This window comes from Varanus komodoensis, unplaced genomic scaffold, assembly GCF_004798865.1.
Source record: "Varanus komodoensis strain SLA01 unplaced genomic scaffold, ASM479886v1 scaffold16, whole genome shotgun sequence".
Lineage (NCBI taxonomy): Eukaryota > Metazoa > Chordata > Lepidosauria > Squamata > Varanidae > Varanus > Varanus komodoensis.
In genome coordinates, this window is record NW_025335468.1 from 7,236,505 (window position 1) to 7,264,437 (window position 27,933).

A 27,933-nucleotide genomic window follows, 5' to 3' on the forward strand; every position below is an offset into this window, starting at 1 on the left:
TTCTCATCTCATCTCAGCCATAACACTAACAGGTGAGCCATTATTTTCTCAGTTTCATTCCCCACCCCCAGCTGCAACATGCAGATGACAGTGGCCTTTTTCAGAGTGGTTGTAAAAATTACAAAGATGATGTAAATGAAGTGCTTTGAATGTTGCATTTATGTAATTCCACATTTATGGGGTTACATGCTTGTGCAAGCAAGCCCCATTGACTATTGAGAGACCGAATTCTGAGCAACCATGCCTATGATTGGTTTTAACTATTGTTACTAGCAGGCCCATCCTTTGACAGTATAGAGTAATTACTTATTTGCACATCACCTGATGTAGGGTCTTTAGTAAACAAGGGCACGTTAGTAGAGGGAATACATAAGGTTAATGTTCTGCTATAGAAAGGCTTTCTGGATTCCCCTTTTCATTCATAAACAGGAATCAGATTCAAGAATATGATCCTGTTATAATGATTGCATCTGCCAATTTTGTTTGGTACTATTGACTGCAATGAGAATGTTTTCCTGGAGGATGCTCAAGATTCTATCAGTAGCCAATAGCAAGTGCACTCTTCACTTAAGGACGTGCCTTTTTAAGCACAAGAATAGGTGGAGCCCAGACTTTAAATCCCTCTGTTATCCATATCCTTCCTTAACTGGGGACATCTCCTGTAGCAATAGTAGCACAAGTAGTAGCACAAGCACAATATTATTGCTTTCAACCACTTGGACTAACTGCTTTTTATCTACAACCATTCCATTCTGCTTCTTTATTAAGCTATGGATGTTTAAAATACAAATATACACAAAAGTAGTATTTAAATATGTGTTTTCTCTTTCTGGAACAATTTTGATATGTCTTTTGAGATGAGAACTGTGTCAGAACAAAGTGTAAAACATGGTGGATCACTAAGTTTTGAACTGTATATTAGCTCAGGAGCAGCAGATTAAGTGAATTAGTAACAACATTCACAAAGATGAAATTCCTCAGGGACCATGAGCTGCATGTTCCATCCAGGTGAAAAATCCATCCTTTTTGAGACACAGAATCAGTTGGATTATCTGAATTAAGTATTGTACAAGAGCTGATGTAAGTAATATATTTTGCTGTTAATTCTCAAGTCATATGGTTGTACTTTTTCTTTTTTAATAAAATCAGGAATCCTCATACTGATATGGATTCCTGAAACATGTTTGTATCTTCTGCTTCCAGCCTTCCAAAGATGACGTTATAAAGGGACAGTGATAGGGCTTCTTCAGACTTAACTAAGATTAATGCTGTTAAATTAATCTCTGTTTTCAATTTACCCTGTTAATACTATTATTTTCTGGTATGTCATCATCAGTACATAGGAGGCATAGCTCCTAAAAAGTTAGAAGAATACTTTAAGTAAAATGGCCCTGAAGTCAAACCTAGTCCATCTCATTTCTAAAGCTGTTAGCGCTGTATGTTTTAAGGGATTGTCAGGTCTCAGATTTGACTAGCAGTTCATTTTGGAGCATTGGCTCACTGTCCACAGAGTGGCCCTGTAGAAAAGGTAGTTGCTGTAAATAGTTTAATCATATTTTTTTTTTCTGAGAAGAGTAAGGAGCAAGAGAACATAATCAGGTGACAATATGTATTTTGTAATGCTAGGTGTTTAACAAATGGACAGAGAAGCACATTGGTATGTGTGTGGCTTTAGGGTGAGGTTAGGTAAACAATAAACATTTCAAGAACCAAATTACCTATCCAAACTGTAATGAAAACTAGCCCGCATCCGATCAGCTACCAAAAACAAAACTATTTCTGCATGGCTTGCTCCTACAGCTGAATCAGCTTAGTAGATGGCATTCATATATATGCTAGGATGGGGGAATGGTTTGCTTCTAGGGTTGAGGCACACAAGAAAGAAAAGCAATTTTCCTTCATGGCTTTTAATATTGTTTCCCCCCTGCCCTCATGTTGCTAACATAAAACCAACATCTGTTCTTCCTGCCTGAAGGCTATTGTCATTTTTTAAAACATCGGACGTGAATTTGCTAAACAGTGAGTTGATACAGTCTCTGTATTGGTGTGTGTGTTCTTGCCCCCCCCACCACACACACACAGGTGTAGGCCTGGATGAAATCTTAGCTTGAACTGGAATTATGTATTTACATCAGAACGAGTTGAATGCAGAATTAAACCTAGAGATAATTATCCTTTGCCCAGGAATTCTTCATATTTCTGTTAGGTCCATAATGGAAACAGAGCTATTGTTAGCTTCATTTGCCTTTGTAGTTGCATTAAAGGAGGCTTTAATTGCGGGATTGGGTTTAGTACTAGCTCTTCTGTTTTCATTGGACCTTTAGGACTGGGGAGTTCCAAGCTAAAACTTCAGGTCAGTGACAGAGTTCACTGGGTGTCCTTGGGCCTGTCAGATGGCCCAGTGGGGGAAATCACATCCTTTTCTCACCCCCAGTCAGTCTCGTAGCTGGGCTTAGAAAATGGTACTATTTTTCACCAACCGTGGACAATAGCTTGATGCACTGAAACCGCAGTATGTTGCTCTGACTTATTTTCTCTTTTTCTTTCTTTAAATAATGAATCACGTATGAGGTAGTCAAGCTTTGTGCAATGGATTTTCATATCTACTTAATGGGCCTCACAATCTTAGTATTTTATATTTTGCATGCATACTGGACTGTGCACTTCTGTTAGTTTTAAAAGCACAACCACAACGACTTCTTCAGGGAAGAAAACAGAAGTTGGGAAGATGTACAACCAGTGCAGGAACTGAATAGGAAAAGGTGTGCACAGATTCACTTGTACTCCTCCCCCATTTCAAATGCTGAGGCAAGCAACCTTTGCAAAGGAGACCAAACATTTCACGAGTAATACAGGGCTGTGGTGGGTGGTGGTGGGAGGAGGGGTGTTTCAAGCAATTACATCCACATGGCAGGCATACGGGCAAGAAGGGGATGAATTAGAAGAATCACTGGTGGCAGGGCTGGAAAACAGTTAAAAGGGTGGCGTGGAGACGACACTAGGCTGGACAGAAGGCAGTTCCATATATCTGGTGGTGGCTTTTCTGCATCACAAATCTGGCACTGACCAGCTGGAAACTCTTCAGTTAAACTTGACAATCCATACGTATGTTACTTACTCCAGCTTCTCTAACGGCTGTTACTTTTCATCAATATTTTATATACATAGAGAGAACAGTGTGTGTTTATTAAAACATTTATATGCCATCCTTTGCCACAGCCTCAGGACAGCTTACTAAAATATCACTATAAATAACAATATAATAATACAAATCTCAATAAACAATACATAATTCAATAAATAATCAATAAAAATAAATGAAATCAAACAAATCAACTGTTAAAATCATTAAACATACTTGTTTTTAAAATACTGTTTAAATAAAAAGGTTTTAACCTGGCACTGAAAAGAATATGAACTCAGCGCCAGGCAAACCTCTCTGGGGAGCACATTCCACAATCCACAGTATGAATGAACATAAACATACTAGCTTTTATAAAAATGGCATCGCCTCTGTCCAGGGAGTTTGCAGTCCTTTGTTTTTGCTGTTTTATTTATTTATTTATTTATTTATTTATTTATTTATTTATTTATTTATTTAGAATATTTATATGCCATCCTGTCGTGAAAGCCTCAGGACGGCTTACATAGATAAAGTAATATAAAACATAACACAAGTGACTTACAGACCCACACTGGCTGTAGGTAAAAACATATAAGAACCAATATTAAAAGTTACTGAAATTTTGCTGGAATAGAAAGGTCTTAACCTGGTGCCAAAAAATAACGATGGCGCCAGGCAGACCTCTCTGGGGAGCGCATTCCATAGGCAGGGCGCCACCGCAGAGAAAGCCTGTTTGATTGGTCACCACCCCTACTATGGCTTGCTTATATGAGCTGTAGATATGTTTTACTGGCTGGCTCTGTCTTCCTCCCTAAGACAGCATTAAAACACCAAGGTGTTTGTTTGCCGTAAAGATGCACTGAATTTGACCCCTTGCTATCCTCTCTTTGTGAGGAGCCATAGTGAGCCAGAATGAGCACATACTGTACAATATGAGCTGGTAGTTCTTTTTCTCCCCACTGCTGACAATTATAAATGCCTTCAATCTGTGCTGTGACCCAAATCTTTACTCCCACTTTTTCTGCATTTAAAATTATATATTATTAGAAAGATTTTTAATGTGCCCCTTTTCTGCTGGTCCATTAATGTGATAATAATCTAATTACTCTGAACTTTAGTCTCTCTCCCTCCCCCCCACCCCTTTTCCTTTCTTATAGTAAGCCTCAGTTCAAGTTTTCAATTGTTCCCTTCAACCATGAAGCTGTTTGGCTTGGAGCCTAAGCTTAATGATATAATTTCATTTGGCACCTCTTATATTTTGTATTGTAGAGAATCCTATGATGAAAGAGAGGGAGAATCAATTTTGTAGTTCAGTTGCATGGGCTGTGGATTGATCTCTGCGTGGTTCATCAGTGCAAATATTACCTTCTGTTTCTAGAAGGATTCTTCCCATGCCCTGCCCCCCACCCCCCACAATATACTTCTTTTCTTAGGTAGAAGAGTGGGATGTGAATCTTTGCAGAACCAAGTCTGTTCTGGCAAGATGGTCAAGACAAGGTGTAAAATGGTGTCTTGCAGCAGCAAGGTGTTGAACCCGATGGCTTTCATGGCCCCTTCCAACTCTACTATTCTAAGAAATAGTGGCAAATTCTACAAGGCAGGTACCAAGAGAGAAGCAAAAAGAGGGGGAGTGGGCTGCAGGATGAGGATTAGGGTTAGGAGCAATGTTAGAATGGGACCTTGTAAAATACACTCAGCAGGACCTTTTTTGTATTTCTGTAGAACTAAGCGAAACAATAGAACACACACACACAATTGTGATACATCTCCCTCTTTTTTAAAGCCTGTGGTTTGGCGGGGGGGGGGGGGCACATTTGTGCATGCCAAGCCTTCTTTCCTGTAGCACAGTCTTGATAACAAAAATCCCTTGTCTGAAGGTACTATCTACACCTGTAGAGAATCTGCAATTAGTGACTATAGCAGCTTCCTTCACAGAGCAAATAGTACCAGTGTTTGTATGGAGTTTGCATGTGGATTTTGGCATGGGGAAGGCCAAACCCCTCCCTTCCTGCACACCATGTTTTTAGAACAAACAGGCAAGCAAGACAAAGAAAATGTAATCATGAATTTCTCTAAGCATTTCTCTAGTTTGGCCCAACATCTAGTAAAAGGAATTTTATCAGAAAAGAAGCTAGTACTGAATATGAACAGTAGGAAGTGTTGGAGCAAGGCAAGGAGCTGATAAAGCTCTTTGAAGGGGCCAGAAAACTTGTCTTCCTCAGTAAAGAAGCTGTGCCCTTTGGGGCCAACCGCTTTCAGAAGTCCTGCCATGTATGTAGGGATATGCTGAGCCCCTCTGGAACCCAGTTCGTGCCTGCCTGTCAGACTTCTCCAGTGCTCATTCTTCTCTAGGGAAGAGAGCCAAACCCAAAAGAAGTATCAAGCGTCCACGGACCCCGGGCCCCTGGCTGCCCAATGGAGTACCTTCCCCAACAACTATTCCTGGTGGCCAACCTCCCTCCCTACTTGCTGCAGCAACATCACATGGCAAAAGGGGGCACAAGTGAGTGGGTGTGCAGCTGTTGCTCCTACCTATGGGCTAATCTCCTTCCCTGCTGGCTGCCGCCGCCACCACCACGTGTTGGGAAAGGGGGCTCAGTGGGTGGCCGCATTGGCCACCATTCCCCGGGTGCAGTCGTGACACTGCTTCTGCAGCACAAACCCTAGATGCACTTGCCAGGAATCTGGGCTGCCGCAAAGCAGACCAGAGTTTGGGAAGCTGAAAACCAGGGAATCCAGGCTTTCCACTTGAAATTGATTTCTTGCATCTCTCTAGATGTATGTCTACCTGTGGCTACTGGAACCCCAGATAGGTTCTTCCTGCTAAAATCTCTTTGTTCTTTTAAAATCTATGTCCAGTATACAAATGTAGATTTGTTTAGATATCATCACATCTACTCAGGCTCCAGCCACCCTGCACATAATCCCTTTAATTTTGAATGATTATATATATGCATGCAAAGGTAATATAAAGAGAGCCCTTGATTCATCTACATACAAAAGAATTCTTGTACACTGGCAATTCTAAAGCAGACCATTCTAAGGGGAGAGATATAGCACAAAACACAAGAATGTGCTAACCTCACATGAAATGATGGCAACATTTTAGGCAGATAACTTCAGCATAATTTCCAAAGATTGGGTTATTAATATTGTCTTTATAACCATACAAGTGGAAAATTAATATTTTCCATATTCTTACAATAATGCAGTATTACCAGTTTCTTTTAGGCCAAGATACAAAATTCAGAGCCTGTTCTAGGTGTCCAAAACATTTCTAGAAGCCTTCAAAACCCAAGATAATGACAATTTAATGCTTCCTCCTCCTATGTAAGGCCTTAGGCCATTCTCCCATGTATTGCTCAACGGTCAATCCATCTCTTCACTGAGGTGAAAGATTCTCACTGTGGTCAATTCTGTGAGCTGGATTGAGAGACCTACAGTTGTCACTTTGCATCTTTTATATCCATCAGCCTACTCAGAACTTTGAGATGCCAAATTTAACCCAAGTTCCTTTACATAGCCTGTTGGGGCATGCTGGGAGTTGGAGGCCTTTTTTCTGGCTAAACATGTGTAGGATTACACCTTTGGACAGTTTCGTATTTTCCTCAGATGCAGGTACAGTGACTTGACATGTTCCCCTGGGTGATTACTGACAACCAGCATCTCTGCAGCTGGTGAAAATCCTGTTAGTGCTCTAACAGCAAGGATTAAGAGGGGTCAGGAGGGCATTGCTGGCTATATCAGCAGTGAGTGAATTGGTGTTAAGGATTAAGTGGTGGGTCTGTTCTTGAATGGATTCAACTGCTGATGTTATTAAATGTGCTGCAATCAGAACTAGCAAGTAATTTCTGCCTATATGGAGATAGCATCTCACAGATATATCTGCTTGAACTCTAATGATCAGAAGACAAGATATATGTTTGAAGGAATGTTTTAGCTTTTCTGTGCTTTACAGGTGATAATAAAAATAATGGGCTCCAAATGATTATAGACTTTCCCCTTTAAACTGTGTCACTTCATCAGACCTGTATTTATTAAAATAGGATACGTTGTTCTGTGGTGTTCCTGAACCAGGCTTTTGGTTCAAAAAGCTATTTTTTTAAATAAAATGACACTGAGGTCAATTAGATCTTAGCCGAGGGGGAGGGGGAGGGGGAGGGGGAGGGGGAACCAAGCAATGAAATATTGAACATGCAGCATACTGAGTAATCTAAAGTTGCACTCAGGCATAGGAACATACATAGCTGCTGCCTTCCCTGTTCCCAACCTTCCCATGCTAGCAGCAAAATTTTAAAATGTGTAGAACCTTCTTTGTATGATTGGAGGCCTGTCTTGTCACATGGAGTGTTCTAGTCACATCTAAACAAGTATATAGAAGTAGAAAACCCCTTCAGAATTTGCAGCTCAGTGTATCAGGTGAGAAATGAAGTTGGGGCAGCCTGCTTTGGTGGGTTGGAGGTAGGGGAGGTATTCATGGGCTCCATATGCCTGTGTGTTCACCCTCAGGAAGGCTTCATATTCACCAGACTCTGAAGGCAAGCGAAGACAGTCTATTTGTAGCTTCTTGTCTTGTTCAGGATAAAGACCTACCCATCCCTTCCCCTCATTCTGTCTTTAAATAACAGAAATGTTTAATGCTTTTTGAAGTGCATGCCCTTCTGTTGGCCCCAATTCCCTGTAGCAAGTACAGGGTGTCCCCAAAAAATTGACATTATTTGAAATGTGAATATCTGAATAACTACAAGTCCTAGGCAAACGAAATTAAATAGGCTTCATGTTGAACAATAAAATATTATCAACATTCAAACAAAAGATTCAAAGGGATGTAGATTTTATAACTGATTTCACAAAGCTTCACAAATGTTCAATATGCACACTGCCTGTGACACGACACACGTCAAATCGGCTGTAGCATGTCTTGTGCAACTTTGCATAACTAACAAAATTTGAGATCATTTGAGCAAGAATTGGCTATGGTATTAGACTACAAAATGATGTCAATTGTTTTGGGACACTCTGTATAGTCCGAAAGTGGCTTCCCCACCAAGCTGCACCTGAGGCATATCCACTGCTTCTGTACAAGATATTAAGCCTAGGTTCAGATACACCTCCAGTCCTGTTGCTTGCTGCAGAGAAGTTCCATGTTCCCCATTCAAGTGAACTCACAGCTGGGGTAGCTGCAAGTAGAATACTCTCCTCCCTTTTGTCTTAGCCTGAAGTCCCTCCTCTCTTCCTTCCAGAAGTTCCTAGCCTCCTCTTGATGAGGCCTAGCTGCTGCCACTGAGGTTGCACGCCTCACCAACTCTGCTAGGCTACCCTTATAGACTCAGGCATAGCTGCTCAGGTGCATACCGCTGGAACATGAGGATGACTTGGCCCTCTGTGTCCTGATGGTTTGACACAATGCCCCGTAGGGGTCACAGATATCCTATTCAGGTGTAATGCTTATATGGAACCAACCTGGTGAAAACCCACTTTAACAACACAAGAGAGGAAATATTTTAATGTAGATTATAACAAGATTATGTTTTTTCACACTTTGAGTTGATGGGGAAAGTACATGAGTTCAGGACTCTAGTAGGCATCATAGAAATTAAAATAGGAGAGTCCCAGATACTGTCTACTCTTGTATGATAAACAATAATGCTGTTTATTGTTGGAGTTATTATTGTTAGAGCTGTTATTATAATAATCTTGTTTATTGTTGGAGCTGTTATTAAGTGAAATTTTTAAAGCTAACTTTACACAGGTTTAGTTTGTCTCCAAAATCTGTAGTTCATTAATTTATTTCCTCTAATGAGTTGAAGGTGGTATATACTGTCCTTCACTCCTGTTTTCTTCATAATAACAACAACTTAAGTCATCTGTCTCAAGTTTGGGAAGTCTGTAAAATTTAAATATATGCATTCATAAAAATATACTTTTCTAGATGATAAACTCAATAATCCAACATAAGAGAGAGACTATATGCTAGAGAGCAGTTCTCATTTTCAAAAATATCCTGATTTATATGAAGATTTTTAAACATGCTAAGAAGACTATTTGCATTCTCCATCGTTTCCTAGGTTTTGTAAAGAATATAAAAAGATAATGAAATTTAAAAATATATTCACCACCCCAACACCACCAAATTAAGTTTCTTGCTTTCTTGGGCATCGTATTCGTCTAGTCTTAACAATGTGAGCATCACATGGGCAATGCAGATAGGGGGCTGAAAATGAGACAAAAATGGCTTATCTGTGGCCTCCTAGTAAGATCACAGCTGAGACAGATTTGAACTAGGGACTTTCAAGCTCATAGGTTTAGTTCTGTGCAGCACCATCTCTTAAATTCTGTCCATAGCATTTTCTTATTCCCATTCAGACTTCAGTCTAGCTTTTGCATGCAATACACTAGAAACTCAACATGTTCTTCTGATTTCTAAGGTAAACATGAATTATTAGTGAGAATGGGGCAAGTCAGAATATCAATGTGAATTACCTGGCTACATGTCCTGCCACAGGATGAGATAGGATTGAGCAGTTCACCTATTGTCACTGAGGTCACAAGAGAGCAAATTAGGCAAAGCTTCTGCAGTGCTTTTTATACAATAGTTATATACAACATTAAGATTCATAGTTTTTAAAATATTGCATTCAGAAATATATTTTCAAATACTTTCAAAAGTAGGTTACATAGGCCTGAAATCATACATCTGGCATCTCCACAGGAATAGTATGCATGCATTTTTATTTATTTAGCCTATTTTCAAAGGCATTTAAGAAGAATTTATATTGTAATTAAAATTAATGAAGGTTAGGCAATGATTAATACCACTTGGTTTTCAGATTCAGTAGAAGACTTGGAAGCTCCTGAATTAGTCAGTGACATTTTAAACTAGTAAGCTTAAAAATGAACACTTCACTCCACTCACAGGCTGGATTCAAACAGCAAATATTAATACTTTAATCACCTTTTAAAAATATTGATAAAAACCTTTCTAGTCTATTGTACACCATGATTTCTCTCTTAATAGCACTGTTATAGACAGTGCTTTTTTTGTAAGAAAAAGGGTACCGGAACTCATGAAATTATTTACCTTTCGCACGTAGTCAATCACTGTACATACACCCACACATGTCAGTTGTGTAACGAAACATAATGGTTGTCGCCTGTAGTAAGCACTCAGAGCATGACCATACAACCAATCACAAGCTGAGCAGCACCATCACAACCAGCGCAGACGAAGTACACATGCATCGGATTCAACACACAAGTAGCCCGCATGCACCATTTTAATGATTTTGCCGCCGACCTGCTACGCTTGACAGGGCGATTCAAATCCATATGGACCAAACATCAAATTTTCAAAAGTTACTTTTAAAACTTGGAAAATCTGTTGAAAAACGGTGCCGGAACTCTGTTCCGGTGCGTTCTGTGACCAAAAAAAAGAGTACTGGTTATAGATAAAGAAACCATAGAGTAGAGCAGTTTAGAACAGCAAAAGGACTCTAGCCATTTATGCTCTGTGGTTTCTGCCTTAACAATAATAGTACTTGAGAACAACCACAAGTAAGCTGTGCTAGAGTAGCCACCTCTCTTCCATAATATATGGGGGTGGGGTTAACCGGTATTTCCCCAACATCCTGATGAAGATATCCTAGTAAGGGGAGTGTTTTTCTCCCTTACTCTCACTGTGAGCAAGAGAGAGACAAACAGACACACAGCCAGACAGACAGAGGAGGAAAGGCCTTGTGTGTGTTTGTGCATTTCTCTTTGGGTGTGGTGGATGAGGAGACAGTACTCCAGCCCTGCTGACAGCCAGCATGCAGCCCTCAGACTGTGACAAACCACTGGTTGCAGCACTTGGGGGCAAAAAGATTGCCATTCCTGCTCCAGTTGCCTCTGTCATTTAGAAGGGCCAGCCTTCCCATGAGGCAGGGTAAAACTCTCACCTCAGGTGATCAGGAGCATGGTGGACTGTGTGCTTCCCAGTGGTGGGAGGGCTGTCTGCCCATTGCTGTCAGCTGGGCCCAGTACTTATTCTGTGGAATAGGCTCCCTCTGAGGGAGGCCTTGGTGGGTGCTCACCCCAGAGTGGCAGATGGTGCAGCAAAGAGGAAAGTAGCTGCTGCAATGTACTGGAGTGGCTGACTTGGTGCCTCAAACTGAGAAACCTCAAGAGTTGGGACAAATTGTTTCTTGAAAGAATTTACCAGGCCCAAATGGCTCACTTTGAGGGGTCTCCTTCTCAGAGAAAGGCATTTGGGCAGTGTAGCCCTTAATTCCACCTGCAAGGCTCGCATCAAGCATCTTGTAGCTTTGTTAATTATCTGTGAATTATCTATGAATGTTCTTATTCTCTGACACAGGTGAGACATTAATCTGGACCACAGTATAGAACTGGTGTATCTGAGGAGACTATATAATAGGAATGATGTAATAGAAACAGTTGGTACAGTACCATGTATTAATTTGCTCACCTAAACAATTGTGATACATACCTGAAAAGTTAATCTTTATGGCATTCTCATTTGAGGTCTTGCCTAAAGTTTCTTAAGGCCTTTCTGTAATCATGGTTGCTAGAAGTAGAATTAGCCTATTTCTCAATTTAGCTCATACTCTTTGCTTTGTCCCTCTCTCGTCAAAGATCTCTAATACATGGACTCTCTTGTGGCTACAATGGCAGTTCCAGTCGCATTAATGCTGGAGTACCACATGGATGTGGGCCATATGTAGAATGTGAGGCCTGACACGGTGCTGGCCACTGTGGCCATTAGGCACAAAATGGAAATGGCAAATATCTAAAATGGAGGAGAATGTTACATTGGATTTGCATGCATGAAGAACCACTGAGAGTGGTGGTATGGTGGGGGGATGGGAGACAAATTAGTAAGTAACAGATAAAGTAAACTGGATTGAAACATCAATTAAAATAAAATGTGAGGCATAATCTCTTCCCTGCTGTCTCTGTCTCCCATGATGTTTCTTCTTTGCACTGCATCAATCCTCCTCAGTAGATCACTGGACCAAGGCAGGCCAGCATGGCTCGTTACCCAGATGCTACCTAATTACACTTGCATGTTTCTGAAAGATACCTTACTCAAGATAGACAGGGCTCTGCTGTGTCTCCTAACACCTCCCCGGTACCTGAGAGGATGAATTAATGAGGCCTGAAAAACTCCCCTACAGATGGACTTTGATTCTGCCATTCTTAGTGATAGGGGAGTGAGAGGATAGGAGTTAGTCACAGAGCTTGCTCCTGTGGCTACGGTAGGATTAGCAGTTTCTTTTATAAGTTGTACAGCTGGCTTGATCTGAATGAACAGTTGCATTTCTCTAGACTCCTCTAGATCAGTTTTTAAAAATGCAATTTGCATTGCGGCAGTGACAAAAAGTAATCTGCAGTGTTCAGTCAGATTAATTAATCTGTGAAAGGAACTAAAGCCTTCCACGTAGCTTTCTCAAAGGTAAGCCCACAAAGATAAATCCTGTCTCACTATCCTTTAGAGTTTTTTCAGAGTGTCAGTAAATACATGGACATTTTTTTTCCAAAAGCTTATTGCCAAAGCCCTAAACAAATTTCTTCATGAAATAAGACACAAATCCTCCCATGGATCAGTAACTGGTTGAAGAACAGAAAGTACAAATAAATGGTAAATGCTCCCAATGGAGGGATGGAAATACTGGGATCCCACAGGGATCTGTATTGGAAGCAATGCTTTACTACCTTTTCTTACATGATCTGGCATTAGCAATGAGCAGTGAAGTGGCTAAGTTTGCTGATGATTCCAAATTATTTAAGATGGTTAGAACTGAAAGGGATTGTGAGCAGTTTGCAAAGAATTTGGATGGCTTTAAAAAGGAATTGGAGAAATTCATGGAGGAGAAGGCTATCAATGGCTACTAGTCCTGTCAGCTGTATGCAGCCTCCAATATCAGAGGTTGTATGCATTTGCTCTCCAGTTACTGGGGAGGTTGGGCAGAAGGGTACTGCTGCTTTTGTGTCCTGCTTGCGGGAACCTGTGGCCAACTTGTTGACCACTATGTGAAAGAGAATTTTGGAATAAATGGATCCTTGATCTGATCCAGCAGGGTTATATCTAGCTTCTCAGTCTACTTTTACAACCCTTTTCCTGACACTGTTTAAGCTAGTGTCTCTGAGCATCATGGTTTTGGTAGCCCCACAAGTCTTTCATCCAGGAAAGGAAATCAAATATGAAAATCCAAACTCAACTGTTGAAAGTTTCAGGCAGTCAGCAAATCTTGGCCTTCTACCTGAGGTGAACTGTATTTGGTAAAAGTAGCTTAAGTGTTCTGTTAAACTGACTTTTAAAAGCATAGATAGCCATGCTGGTTCTTGAGAAAATCCAAAATTCATGACTGGTTAAAACTTTATTACGATCAAACAAAATCCCTCAAATGTTCATTGAGAACAGTATTGTGCAGCTGTAGCTTTTGAATTAAATCTTCTATTTTCTCAATAGAAGCACTTGAACATGGGTGAGTATATGTGTGTCTGTGCAATTGGTCTAATGACACAAAATTAAATCAAAAATATAAGCAATGGTTCAGAGGCTTGTCCTCTGCTCTATTCAGCTGGACCAAAATCTTCATAGAAAACATTAAGACAAGAAAGATACTAAGAGATAAATCAATAAGAGTTGATCACAGCTCTCTATTTTGAGCCTGCTGAGCTCAGAGAACAATCCTGTTATCAGCTGAATTGCATGAAGTGTGAAACCAGAGCTTCAGAGGGTAAATCCAGCTGCTGTAATGTTTGGTCTCATTATTCTGGGAACTTGGAAGTTTAAAGAACTGTCCAAAGTCAGTGTTTGTTCTTCACATTAGCCTTGGGAAATCCCTTTCTCTTTTTTGGAGATCTCTACAATGCCTAGCCAAATCTGACTTCCCAGGGTCTGCTATCAAATTCTAGTAATCCACATGAGGTGGCACGCTCCTGGCAAACCCCATCCTCGGATTTCACTTGCCTTGGCAATCATAGTGTGTGGTTATTCTAACAATGTTCCCCTTGGAGCAGTGTGAGTTCCCTGGCCATTGTTTTGCATGTTATCAGGGGAAGCAGTGCAGGACTGTAGTGGGAATGTGTGGTTAGGAATAGGGGCAGGGCAGACCGATGAAGCTCCTCTAAAGATGCCTGAAGCTCAAGAGAAAGGGGAACAAATTTCCCCTCCTCCTTTATGCAAGAGAGGTTTACTGTTGCATAAAGCCAAATACCTATGTTCTGATCATAATAGCTTTTTTCCTCCCCAACCTGTACCTCCTTCCCTGTTGGGTGTGCTTTCTGGCTTAGAAATGTAAAGGATAATTCTTGTTTCAGTTATATATAGCAATGCAAATTTTAATATCATCAATCTGTGTTTTGTCTGAGACTGTTTTGGTCCAGTTAGGTGTATCAAGTTGATGTCAGCCTGGCAATAGGAATCTAACATCTGGTCAACTCGTGGCTCAGTTTTCTATGATAGGATGTTTGATGCATAGGGAGGCAATTCAACGCATTTTGACTGGGAAAAAAGTCTTGCAACTCCTAGAATTTCCCAGAAAGCAATGCTTAGAACCAGCATTTCTGCCTTGCAGGAGTTGAGGGGAAATTCACAGAAGGGCTCTTGATCCTACTAGCAATTGTCGATTGCTAGTAGGATCAAACACTTGATTCAGCAGTTGTTTTTGTTTTAAAGCAAAGTATGAATGTTGTCATCCAAGCAGAATCCCAACAGGGCTCCCAAACACAGGCTAGGATGCAAGTGTAATTACAGTTGATTCTTCTTAAAAGCAGTTATTACAGAAATTCCTGAGAACAACCCTCCCCCAATACTATGTTAGCATAGATGAGCCAATGGTTAAAATTACCTCATTAAAGAGCAGGATGATTCCATTTAGTTCCATTAAGATTTAAAGAAATGTGGCTCTTCCCAATGTGCAATTAGGCATGGACACCATATATTTTTGTTATCACTTGATACCAGGCTGTAATCATATGGGTAATAATTAGAAGTAACAGTTGCTATGAACAAACAAACATAGGCACAATTGGAAGATAAAAGCAGTTAACAATAATTATTGGTTTCATAAACAGTGCAAAAAATCATCTCATGGCCCTGGTGATTTCAGGTAAGAAAACAGCAAGAAATTTATCCCAAACTGGGATAAATATGTGGGGAACTGGGTGAACAAAATAATCCTGTCAAAGCATACTGTTGATCCAGAATATTTCTTCCCCAAATTGTACTCCACAGACAAAATTAGTAGAAATTATATATAGCTGTTACACTGGATTTTAATATTCCTTCTGCATAGTTTTTTATAAGGATTAATCAATTAATCCTCAGAGAATCCCTGTGAGGTAAGTAAGTAAATATTATTATCCTTATTTTACAGCATGAAAGACTTTAAGTCATTAAGTACTGAAATTTTGCTCCTTGTTAAGCATAAATCTGAAGTGACTCTATTTTCAGAAAGTGTTCCCTATAGTGACACAAGGCTTATTGCAAGCTGTCTGTGATTGGCACTACTACTTGACAGTGTTTCATTGGCTGTTTAATATCAGTACACTAGCCTATAAGCTCTTGCTTCCCAAAATATAAAGTGACTTTCTAGGGACTTTTAAACAACTATCACATGACTGCCAAGCAGCTGTTCTGGGGCTTCCAAGTAAGAACAGGACACTGGGGATATATGATCAGTTTGTTATGATCAGGATTTACCCATTTTACACCTTCCAGACAGAACATGGACTCAAACACAATATACTGTTAAAGTCTCTACATTTCCAAACTTGCAGTGTGTTTACAGATGACAAAATTGCTTTCAACAGCATGTGTGCATTTGAAAAATGCAGATGAAGATACATTTTTTTAAAGTACCCAGACATGTTTAATCAATAGAAGAATATGTGCATTTCAAAGATCTGTGTAACTAATACATACATTTGGAAAACAGGCATACATTTTAATGCAAAAAGCAAAGTTCACAACCTGATATGGAGATGAATCAGAATGAACTTGGAGATGAAATTCAGAGATCTTTGGCAAGTTCAAGTTTTGCTGATTTGCACATGCCTACAGGACACCTGTCTTGTTCAATTTATTTATGTAAAACCCTACTTGGCCTGGTTGGAGGAAGGAGTCCTGGTCAACAAGTGCATTGCACCCAGATGCTCACTGATAAGATTAATAAGTGGGTAGGAATAAAAAAGGATATTGTTTATTGATCGTAAACAATCTCCCTTTCAACGTTTGCCTTCTGCATCTTCACAGGCATCCTAACAAGGGGAAAGCTTAAACGTATTTCCTGAACAATATATAATTTAGGAAGTAAGTAGAAGAAAAGATATGTCCCTAAGCATACTTACTTGGTTGTAAGCCCATGTGTACATGCATACAGAATCAGACGGTTAATCGCTAGTATATACTCCTTCCAAATAGTGGCCTATATTGCTTTAATTGTGTATATGTAGTGAATTGACTTTCCCCTGTAGATTTTGTCAGTGAAGTATTAGAATATGCAGCACACAGAAACTTCTTTCTGCTCTCCTTGTTCTCATGTCAGTCTTTTCTTCATATCATCTTGGGGTTTCTTGCTTTCTTTTGGTAGAAAAGAGCAGTGAGCTCTCATCAGTTTTCAGTTCATGGCTTTTAATTAAAAATGAAAAGACGATGTTAGCTCCCCTCCCTTTGTGCCCCTTTTCTTCCCTGACCTGAAATTATAGGGCTGTGCTCCTAGTGAAGCTCAGCTTTTGAGATCAAAAGGAACTTGTCAAATAGACTAATGTTGGCATAGCAGAATCTGTGGCAGTCTGTCTTGCAGCCTCTGTATATCTATACAGCAAAGCTCCTGGGTATGTGGGGCATGAAATGGAATACATCTGGTAAACTCAAGAGAAATAATGCCAGGAAAGTGGTTTTAGTTGGGTTGTATAATCATCTGTGCTTATTTAAGTTTTATCACATTTTTTGTTACAAATGTGTTGTTTGTTTGTAAACTAGGCCACACAGAGTAGCTTATTTGGGGCTCCCAAGCCATCTCCCATGAGGCTCCTTAATGTAATGTTAACATTCTAACAGCATCATGTGCTTTTAGTTATTCCTTGAACCCATGCCTCTTGATTCTGTGACCTAGCAACAGAACAGATGGTGAGCATGTTGTGCTTAACCATGAAGTACAGGATCTACGAACCATTTTTCTGATGGGTTGAGACCCATTCAAAAAACATGTTTCTCTTTCAAAGGATTATTCTTATGTGAGTTTCTCTGAAATCAGAGCTTTCTTCAATACATGTGTCATTCCTACTCCACATGGAATGGAAATCCAGTCAAAGGAAATGTTATTAATGATAGCCCCCAAATAGGACAAATATACCATGTGGGGAGGCCTTAATGAAACAAATGTCCTGCTCTATCTAAACAAAAATTGACGGCTGACAAAAGCATTGTTTCTCACTATGATTCCCCAAATTTCCATGAATTTTAAACAATGGTTTATGTAATTTTTATTCTTTCTGGGGATAGGAGGTTTTGAGTTAACATGAAAGATGCTTATCAGAGAAAACTTGATCAAAGATAATGTACTCTGTTGGTTTTCTTATGCAATATAAGCTTTCCATTCTTTGTTTTGAGCTGGAATCATTGAACAGCTTTGCAAGACTCATTGAGACCAAGATTGTAATTCTTCAGCTCTGGGAAAGTGCCAACTATACACATGTTGATCAGGACTAGTATACAAGACTATAATTCTTTCAAGGGGATATTGTACCCCTTCACACTAACAGCAGGTTTATCAGCCACTGAACTGATGAGACATTTATCCTGACTAGTTGCTTCCTTTAGGGAATGTTAGGCAATCAGCTGTTGAGTTCTCTCACAGATACTTAGCAATGTAACAGTGAAATACAGTAGGGACCACTGAAGACTGAAAGTAGGGTGTCATGCCCTGGAAAGGGGTGGAGAGAAGGGAATGGAAGCAGAGGTGCATCTTTAAAGAGTTGATATACATTATGGAGGGACTGCAGGTGGCGCAGTGGTTTAAACCGCTGTGCTGCTGGGATGGTTGATCAAAAGGTCACCAGTTCGAATCTGCACAATGGGGTGAGTTCCCGTTGCTCCGTCCCAGCTCCTGCCAACCTTGTAGTTCGAAAGCATGCAAATGCAAGTAGATAAAAAGGTACCACTTCGGTGGGAAGGTACCAGCATTCCATGCACTTCAGTATTTAGTCATGCCGGCCACATGACCATGGAGACTGTCTGCAGACAAACGCTGGCTCCCTCGGCCAGGAAACGGAAATGAGCACCGCCCCCTAGAGTCAGGCATGACTGGACTTTAATGTCAAGGGGAAACCTTTACCTTTTTACATTATGAGGTCAGTTAGGAAGTCTAAGTGGAGTTTTAACCATTATAAAGCATAATGAAAATTTAGTTTTTTACAGAATTGTTATGATTCATCCTGTAAGTATTAAAATGGCTATGGAGGATCTCCATAGTGGAGTATGTTGAGTAAAATTAAGAAACATTGGATGGGAAATTGCTGAACATAGCAGCTTAGCAATTCTGGTGGAGGAGTGGTGTTTCCTACCATGTTTCACTAGATGTAGTTGTACAGATTTGAAATGTCAAAAAATCAAGAATGTTACTGGAGTGGCACATTGGTTAGGTTATTCAAATGAACTGTATAATATGTTGAAATTAGTAATATATGCCCCATATTTCTCTGATAAGGGAAATCCCAGGCAGATTATCATCTCAAATCAGTTAAACTTGATTATTATTCACTACTACTACACCTTAATCCTTGATTTCCTGTCCAAGTCAGTAGTGAATGAGTGTGAGCAATTTAAGGAATGCAGGTGATTTGTAGTAACTGAAACCAGAATGGTGTGGATAATAGCTGGCCACTGTGTAAGGGCCATAATCCCAAAGTCCCAACAGTGACCTGTACACAGACACAAAAGGGGGACCTGAAACCCTCAACCCTGAGATCTCTGGACTTGAATACTGCATTTTCTAGGCCCAGTTCAAGGAGCTGCCATACTTGGTACTGAATGACTTTCACACTGCTGAACCAAGAGAGGTAGCATGCCAGGCACAAACCTGCAGGCAGATAGTGATGTGGTCATCCTCCAGACCAAGAGATTGTCCCTTTAAGCCTCTGCACGCCACATCAGTAGGGCAGAGAAAACTGAAGGGTAAAGGTACAAGGCATAAAAGCGCTCAGTTGAGACTAAGCTCTCCTGGGAGTACATCCTTTGCTCAGTGTGCTCTGTCCTTGGTCCTGAAAGTCAGCTTCCCCAGCCAGTTGCTCTGCCTTCAGAGTGATTAAAAATTACATGGGACTTTTACTTTTGGAGCCAGATTAAGACAGCCCTGATTTCCGAGGACTTTAGATATTTACTTGGCCACCCAGAGGGGGCTTGAGGGGGATTACCTATCCCTGGTATATCTGCAGAGCCTCTCTTTGTTGACATCTTTTTTAACTGTTCTAAACTTATTGTTTTCTGTTTTTCTGATTCTTATTGCATTTTTATTGTCTGTTTTATGGATTGTTGCAAACTACTCAGAAAGCATCAGCTGTGGGGCAGTATCGAAATAAATTTTTAAAAGCTACTATAGAATGTGGAATCCATTTAGTGATGTATGGGAAGTTTCTTTCAGCTCATTCTTTATATGGATGTATTCAATTTGCACCTATCTGACTGAACACTGACTTGGATGCAATATGTGGTTGAATTTTATTTTCAAGCTTGAGATGTGATTTGCAGAAAAAAAGGAAAAAGAAATAAAAGCATTTGTCAGTGTGCATACTTCTGAAAAAATTCATACAAATATAGATTTTATTTAAAAATTAATGCTTGAAATTTGATCTGAAGTTGCAATGAAATGAGTTTCAGGATGACATTTGAAGAATTTGGGTGAGCTTGAGTTTTGCTGATTCACATATTGCTAAATCTAGTTGATTTTCTTTTTTAAAAAAACAAAAACAATCAAAGCAAGAAACAGTAGGGAAATGTCAAGATTTTAAAAAACCCTTTAAGTTTAAAAAAAGATGTAAGAGTCTTACAAATTCACTATTCTATGACAAAGTATGGAAACTGGGCTTTGTAACTTATTGGCTCTGTTTTAAATGAATTAATTCCATCTTCAATTATTTTTTCTCTCTTTATTCATGCAAAAGCACTTAAAAGCAAACAAATGAGCAAAAAGATTTTTGTTGTGGACAAAAGAGCAGAATTATGGCCCATTCCATGTGACCTTTAGGTTTATCCTTTTGCAAGGGAGCAACAGCTTTGCAACTTGATTACTTTAACACCATGGTCTTAAGGGGCTCATTCTGATTTAAGGTTGCAACTGCTGGAGTTCCAGTTCCATTATTGCCAAAGGGATGGCATCAGCTGCCATTGCCATTCCTGTGCCAGCAACAATTACCTGGCTATCGTGACAGCTTTCTGGAAAGGTAGAATCATGGATAGCCCAAGAGAGTACTGTTTTCATGGCATTTCAGGAAGTACTGTCAAGGGACAGTTTATTCAACCCTTCACTTTCCTTTCAAGAGATTCAGGGGAGAGGTTTTCCCCAGCTGATAGCCAATCAGGAGTACCTAGCCCTGCTTTTCTTAGTGTGTTGTTTACTTTGCTTCAGCAAAGTAAATACAGTTCTAGCTGAATGAAAATGCTACTTACATTTTCATAATTGAGTTTTCCTTCCCCAACTCTGTAGCCTCCTTCACACACTTCTGATTTGTTCTAGAGGACCCTCCGACTTTCCAGAACAGATTTGGAAGGTGTGCGAGGAGCTGCAAGAGGTAGGGGAAATTCAGTCTATTAGTGGTGTCCATTCCCCTGGCAGATGGTCATCTCTTCCTCTTTTCATGTTTTGTGTGTCTGGCAATTTAATGATTGATAAGTGTACTTTTTATTTCTTTTTAATTTTTTGGCAGTATGAACACACATAGTAGGAGAGTGCTACTCCCTGAACCCAGGATTCCCTTCTCTAATTGCTTTGAACACCTGCCTATCCAAGATGATACCATCTTGATCCAAGGAATTATTACATCTTTTTGAGCTATGTGTCTGGGGAAACAAAAGAAATGTAATTTTATAGATTTTTAAGTGCCTAAGAAAGGAATATCCATCTTGATTTGTGTGTAACTGAGTTTAAATTCTGATTCTGTGACTTAAGGGAACAGCAATCCAATTGAGTACTTCAGGAAGAAAAGTGGTAATATAGATTAGTGCTTTGTAATCTTAAATACCTTCATCAGAATTTGTGCTGTTGTGAAAAATGCTTTTATATTAGAGTGCTCTTTTGGTTCAATTGCACAAGATTTCAAAGGGTAAACAATGGAAGTAAAGGCAATGCTTTGTTCCATAAAATATGGAAGATGGAAGTAGTTATGCAGTGTTGCTGATAGAGAAATGGAAGCTCTTCAAAACTGAAATAAAAGGGAATATGAGTGTAAAAAAAGTGACCCTCTCCATCCTTTTAAGGTACACTTTCAGTGTCCACCTAAAGATAAACACTGAGATATCTGCAGCTATGATGAGGCATGAAATGTGCTTACCACCAGTGCTACTGGTGACCCAAGAAACTGCCATTCAGGTATGGGAACGAAGACTGACCTGTCTTCTCCACAGGATGCTCTGGATTGCTGTAGGCAGTGGGTAGGCTTTTGTTCTTTTATAGAATGTAAGACTGAACTCACGGCAAGGTTGTATCCTGTCGCCCTGCCTATTTAACTTATATGCAGAGCACATCATGAGAAAGGCGGGGCTAGCTGAATCACAAGTTGGAATTAAGATTGCTGGGAGAAATATCAACAGCCTCAGATATGCAGTTGATACCACTCTAATGGCAGAAAGTGAAGAGAAACCAAAGAGCCTCTTGATGCAGGTGAAGGAGGAGAGTGCAAATGTTGGCCTGAAACTCAACATTAAGAAAACCAAGATCATGGCATCTGGTCCTCTCACTTCTTGGCAAATAGATGGGGAAGAAATGGAGGTAGTGACAGATTTTATTTTCTTGGGCTCCAAGATCACCGCAGATGGGGACTGCAGCCAAGAAATTAAAAGACACTTGCTCCTGGGGAGGAAAGCTATGGCAAATCTAGACAGCATACTAAAAAGCAGAGACATCACCCTGCCAACAAAAATGTGTATAGTCAAGGCTATGGTTTTCCCAGTTGCAATGTGTATGGCTGTGAATGTTGGACCATAAGGAAGGCTGAGCACCGAAGAATTGAGGCCTTTGAATTGTGGTGCTGGAGGAGACTCCTGCAAGTCCCTTGGACTGCAAGTAGATCAAACCAGTCAGTCTTAGAGGAGATCAACCCTGATTGCTCTTTAGAAGGCCAGATACTGAAGATGAAACTCAGATACTCTGGCCACCTAATGAGAAGGAAGGACTCACTGGAGAAGACCCTAATGCTGGGAATAATAGATGGCAAAAGAAGGAGTGGACAGCAGAGAATGAGGTTGCTCAATGGAGTCACTGAAGCAGTTGGTGTGAGCTTAAGTGAACTCTGGGGGATGGTGGAGGACAGGAAGCCCTGGAGGAATGTTGTCCATGGGGTCGCGATGGGTCGCAACTTCGCAACTAGCAACAAGATTGAACTCAAGGGGACATTGCTCCAGCTAGAGAAGCAGAGAATTGCCTATACACTGTAGGCCAAGAGAAGATCTACATTACAACCATTTACATTCCATTTATGAGGGAGTACAGTCGAAGTATTTATATAGAACATGTTTTATATGTTCTATAAAACAGGGCATATTTTAATGAATACAGCACTGTATTTGCACTGTATGAAAACTTGATCTTGTGTCACACATAAGTACAATTTCAGGAGAAGTAGGAGATATGTTCATGGAAATATTTTTTTAAATGCTTTACCTATATGCAAATGCAAATTAGTAGAACTTAGTTAGAACTTAGAACTTAGAACAAATTAGTAGAAGGATGGGGAAATGCCATTCCTTCTGCCTCTTCACAGCAAATCATGGAAAAGAAGCAAGAGGCAATGGTGCTGTCCTCTTACCTCCCATGGGGTAAAGCCAGCAGGACCAACACCCCAATTCCCCTCCAGTAAATGCAGCTTCTTCCTCATGCTAGCATTGCCACAAGTAAGCTCTACTGAAGTCAGTGGGACTTACTTCCATGTAAGGCCAATGAAGATAATGTAATTTACCTTTGAGTAAGGATACATTTCAGCTAGTTGCTCCCTGAGGCAAGAGGACGAAGAAAACAAATGGAAAGGCTTTGTACATTTTATTTTTTTCAAAGGTTAAGGGCAGAGGGGAAGAAAACAGCATTGCCTTTACTCTATACTTCATTGGGCATGGTATAGAGAGGTGGAGGGGTTAAGAGAGGTGGAAAGGCAACTGAAGGGTGATGTGTGGAGGAAACTTGATTGCCTTGTTCCTCTGGCAGCACTGCTTCCCATCCCCAACACATTGAAACCACTCTACCCACTGCCCCAGAACAAAACCATAAGTTTAGCACACACTGAAATATATTCCACTGGGAAAAAACATGTTAAAGTCATGGTATAACTGGTCTGAAGAAATCCAGGATATAATGGCAGAAATAGCAGGAGGATGGTCTGGGTGGGTGTCATGTGACACACCAGTGAGCCAGGCATGAGAAGTCTGGTAAAAAGACTAAGTGTCAATTTCCCCTGAAGTGCCAAATAATGCAGAGAAGCGTGTCTTCCAGCTGATCTGGTGGGCTGGCGAAATGAAAAGAGAATCACCCTTTTTTGCCCATAGCTGCGTAAACTGTGAGAAATGCCAAAGCTGGTGATTGGATACTTCTGTTGCTGCAGGACCTGTTTTAAATGTGTTCATTATGCACATCTCTGAAAAACAGAGATGGACTAACAGAAATTAGCATATAAATATCTAAGATGGTTGAGTAAGATGCAAGGAACAGGAAGCATATAGCTAACTATGCCTCTAACCAATTCTGTCTGTCTTTTGCTGTTTCTTCTGCAGGGCTTGTGAAGTTGGGGGTTCACTGTGTAACATGTCAGAAGGTCGCTATAAAAATTGTCAACAGAGAGAAGCTCAGTGAGTCGGTGCTAATGAAGGTAATTTTCTAATGGGAGATTTGGGGGGAAAAGGGAAATGTTCTTGGCTCAGTGGCTTCTGTTGCGTGCAAAATTAATATCTTTAATTATGTTTAACAAACACCCCTGTCAGTGCTAGGATTGTGCTTTGCATAATAATAATAATACAAATAATTCAGAAGTTGGGGTGGGGAAATGGAATTAAAAAGGAGGGTGTATACATATGCTTTAATTAAGAACAAAAATTAACGTCCAGTTGAGGCACAGTAATTGACTGTAAAGCAGCCCTAGATCGAACTGATAGGAGTTACAGCATGAGAGTGGGATTGTTCTGGCTCCATCGTCCTGACAGATGTGAGTTGCTGGTCCATGCTGTGATTATGAATGTGCACAATGCTTGTAGTGGTCTGCAGTTTCACCCACTGCAGGTGGTTAAGTTCAACCTTGCTTTAGGGATAGTCTGAAACCAGATTTTAGGTCTGTAGGAACCTGTCAGTTTAAGTAAGACTTAGTCCAAGCTTAATGAGATTAACGGGCACTTGATGTCCCTGTTTCTTTTATTGCATTGATTATATACAGTAGGAATGGCTGGGATAGACATTTAATTATATACATTTAATGACGTATTTTTGATTTACCTTTACCAGAGTGCGTTCATTTTGTCTGCCTGTGCTTTTTGTTGTTGCTGCTGTTATTGCATTGTTTTGTTCTTCGTCGTGGCCTCTGTGCATCACACATATGGGTGCTGCACCTGTGCAGTGCCTTTGGCCGGAGATTACAAGCTGTTTTTTTTTGGTGGGAAAGGTCCACTCCCCATCCTCCACAGCCTATAAAGAGCGGAGCGTCTGCCATTTTGTTCAGTCTTTGCGACCGCCATTCACTGTGCCTCGTGCTGCTTTCGACTATCACTTTGATCGTTACGCGTAGCCTATTTTCCTCTTCTTTGTTAAACTCCCAGTTTTATATCCCTGTTAGTTCTTGTTATCTCTATAGTTCTTGTAAGTTCCTGTTACTTCTATAGTTCTATCATTCTACCGTTCTACCTTCTTCTATAATAAAAAAAAACCAAAAATATATTCTTACCCTCTGCACTGTCTTCTTTTTTCCTCTTCTTGCAATGGCGCAGCGAGCAGCTTTCCGCAAATGCACAGAATGTGTGTCGAAGATGTCTCCATCTGACCCACACGACCTATGCCTTCTCTGCTTGCGGGAGGGGCATAGGACTGACAAGTGCTCCCACTGCCTGGCCTTCTCTAAGCAGGCCAGGAAAAATCGGGAGAACCGCCTCCGGAGGCTCCTGTGGGATCAGGCTCTTATGCAGTCCGATCCACTTGTCACCACTCCGAAGCCTGGCCCGGCTATGGTGGTCCCGCCCTCGCACCCGTCGGACGAAGGTGTCTCTACCTTGAGGGCCCCACCCGCTTCTCCCAAAAAGAAACACGAGAAGCGCAAGCATGCTGATGCTGATAAATCAGCTAAGAAGGCCAGGAAAGAGAAGCCTCTTAAACCGACCCAGAAGTCGAGGGATCCGGAGCGGCCATGACACCACGACTCGGGTTCGACGGCAGCGTCGGTACCAGCGGCAACCACCGAACCTACCCCACCCGAGCCAGTACTCCAGGCAGCCATGAGGATCACCCCTCAAGGGTCTCCTCGTCGTGTGGCCGACCTCCCTACCGAGCCGCTTCCACCTCTTCAGCAGGGGTCAATCTCTGACGGGGAAATTCAAGACTCTCCCCCAGGGCTAGGTCACCCATGCCTATGCCCATGGCCCCAATGGAGGCGGATGTGGTCGGATCCCCGCCCAGGGCCCGCCGGAGTCGCTCAAGGGAGCAGCGATCCGAGGACTGGCGTCACTCCTACTATCCATCCTGGGGCGAGCCATACTCGACCGGGTACTATCCCGCGCCGAGGGATCGGTCCCCACCACACTCTCGCGATCGCCCGCTGCCGCTGGATCCGAGGTGCACATCCCTGGTTCCCCGGGAGGAAAGCAGCCGGTCCATCTCGCCGGTGGAGTCCTCTTCTTCAGCCCCTCCGTATTACGGTATGGACTCCAACTCGGACGTCGATTCCACCTCTCCCGACGTCGCGGTGACCTCCCAGGGCCCTACATCACCAGACGAGTCTCACGTCTCTTTCATGGAGCTGATGTCCAGGCTCGTCCAGTCCCTGGTTATCGACACCGTCCAGCGCCCAGGACTGTCGACGGATAAATTTTATGACGTCGTCCGCAGGGAGCAGTTCACCTCCATCATCCTGCCCCTGATCACCACCCTCCGGCAGGCGATGACGCAGCCTTGGGACTTGCCCTCTCACCCTCAACCAACATCGTGGAGGTACGAAGCCATGTACCGGGTTCAGGAGGAGGACATACCATTCCTCCTCCGACACCCCAAGCTGAACTCGGTCATGGTGGAGTCCTCCCAGGGTAGAGAGGCAAGAGGCCACACTGCTCCGTGAGACAAGGAGGGCCGCAAGATCGACTCCCTGGCCAGGAGGGTCTACGCAGCTTCAGGCTTGGGGCTGCGTATCTCGAACTACGAGGCGACATTGGCGAGATACCAGTATTTTATAATGCAGTGCCTCCACAACGTCGTCTTGGCCCTCCCAGACCAACAAAGCGACTTGGCCAAAGTGCTAATCAAGGAGACGATGCACGTCGCAGTCCAACAGCTGTCCACAGCCAGGCGTAAGTGGGCATGGACCCTTCCACCCTACAGACAGCCTTACCATTCCAGGCAACAGCCTCAGCACAGGCAGCAACAACAACAGCAACGCCGCCGACAACAGCCCCAACAACGCTACCAACAGGGCCGCTGCCGATATGACGACAGGAGGCAGCATTGATGGGACTGGCGAACCATTCCTCTACCCTATCCTATACCCACCCTCCTCTCATCTGGGGACTGGCTGCGAAGCCAACTCCCCATTTGGGAGTCCATCACATCTGATCGGTAGGTATTGTCTATCATACAGCACGGCTATAGGATAGAATTCGATACCATTCCTCCATCGAGTCCAATCCGGTTTACATCTTGCTCGCCGGTACTGCTCGATGAAATACAACAACTTCTTCGTAAAGGAGCGATTCGTCAAGTAACTCAATATGACGGCCTTCACTGATTCTATTCTAGATATTTTACAGTTCCCAAATGGGATGGTGGCCTACGTCCGATTTTAGACTTACGTAGTCTGAATCGATTCATCGTGACGAGGAAGTTTCGAATGTCCACCCTCCAAAATATTTTGCCGCTGCTTAGGAAAGAGGATTGGTTCACCTCATTGGACTTGAAGGACACCTATTTCCATATTGCAATCCATCCCAAATATAGGCATTTCCTTCGCTTTGCTGTTGCCTCCAATTTCTACGAATTCATGGTTCTACCCTTCAGTTTGGCCCTCGCTCCGAGAGTATTTACTAAATGCATGGCCCTTGTCTGCGCTTACCTATGCCTCCAGGGCATACAAGTTTAACCTTACCTTGATGACTGGCTCCTAGTCTCCAGGTCCAGGGAAGTGCTTCTCACTTCTATCCATATTATCTGCGCCTTATTGGATGACCTGGGCTTTTGCATTAATACTGAGAAATCTTCTCTCCTTCCGGTACAGAAGTTTACGTTCATCAGAGCCCACTTGGATTCGATGTTGGAAAAGGCGTTTCTCCCTCGGGACAGACAACTGACTCTCGCTCGCCATGTTCATCGAATGCGACGAGGCAGATTGGTTCCGGCGAAGTCCATCAGAGGTTTCTA

At 41.7% G+C, this 27,933-nt stretch overlaps 1 protein-coding gene across 1 annotated transcript in view; it reads left to right on the forward strand.

Annotated features, from left to right (window-relative positions):
* Nucleotides 1-27,933, forward strand: part of BRSK2 (BR serine/threonine kinase 2) — a 477,335-nt gene that overhangs the window by 243,409 nt on the left and 205,993 nt on the right. The window contains exon 2 of the mRNA XM_044426097.1: nt 24,105-24,199. Coding sequence (XP_044282032.1) covers nt 24,105-24,199 — 95 coding nt within the window. The remainder of the gene's footprint in view (nt 1-24,104; nt 24,200-27,933) is intronic.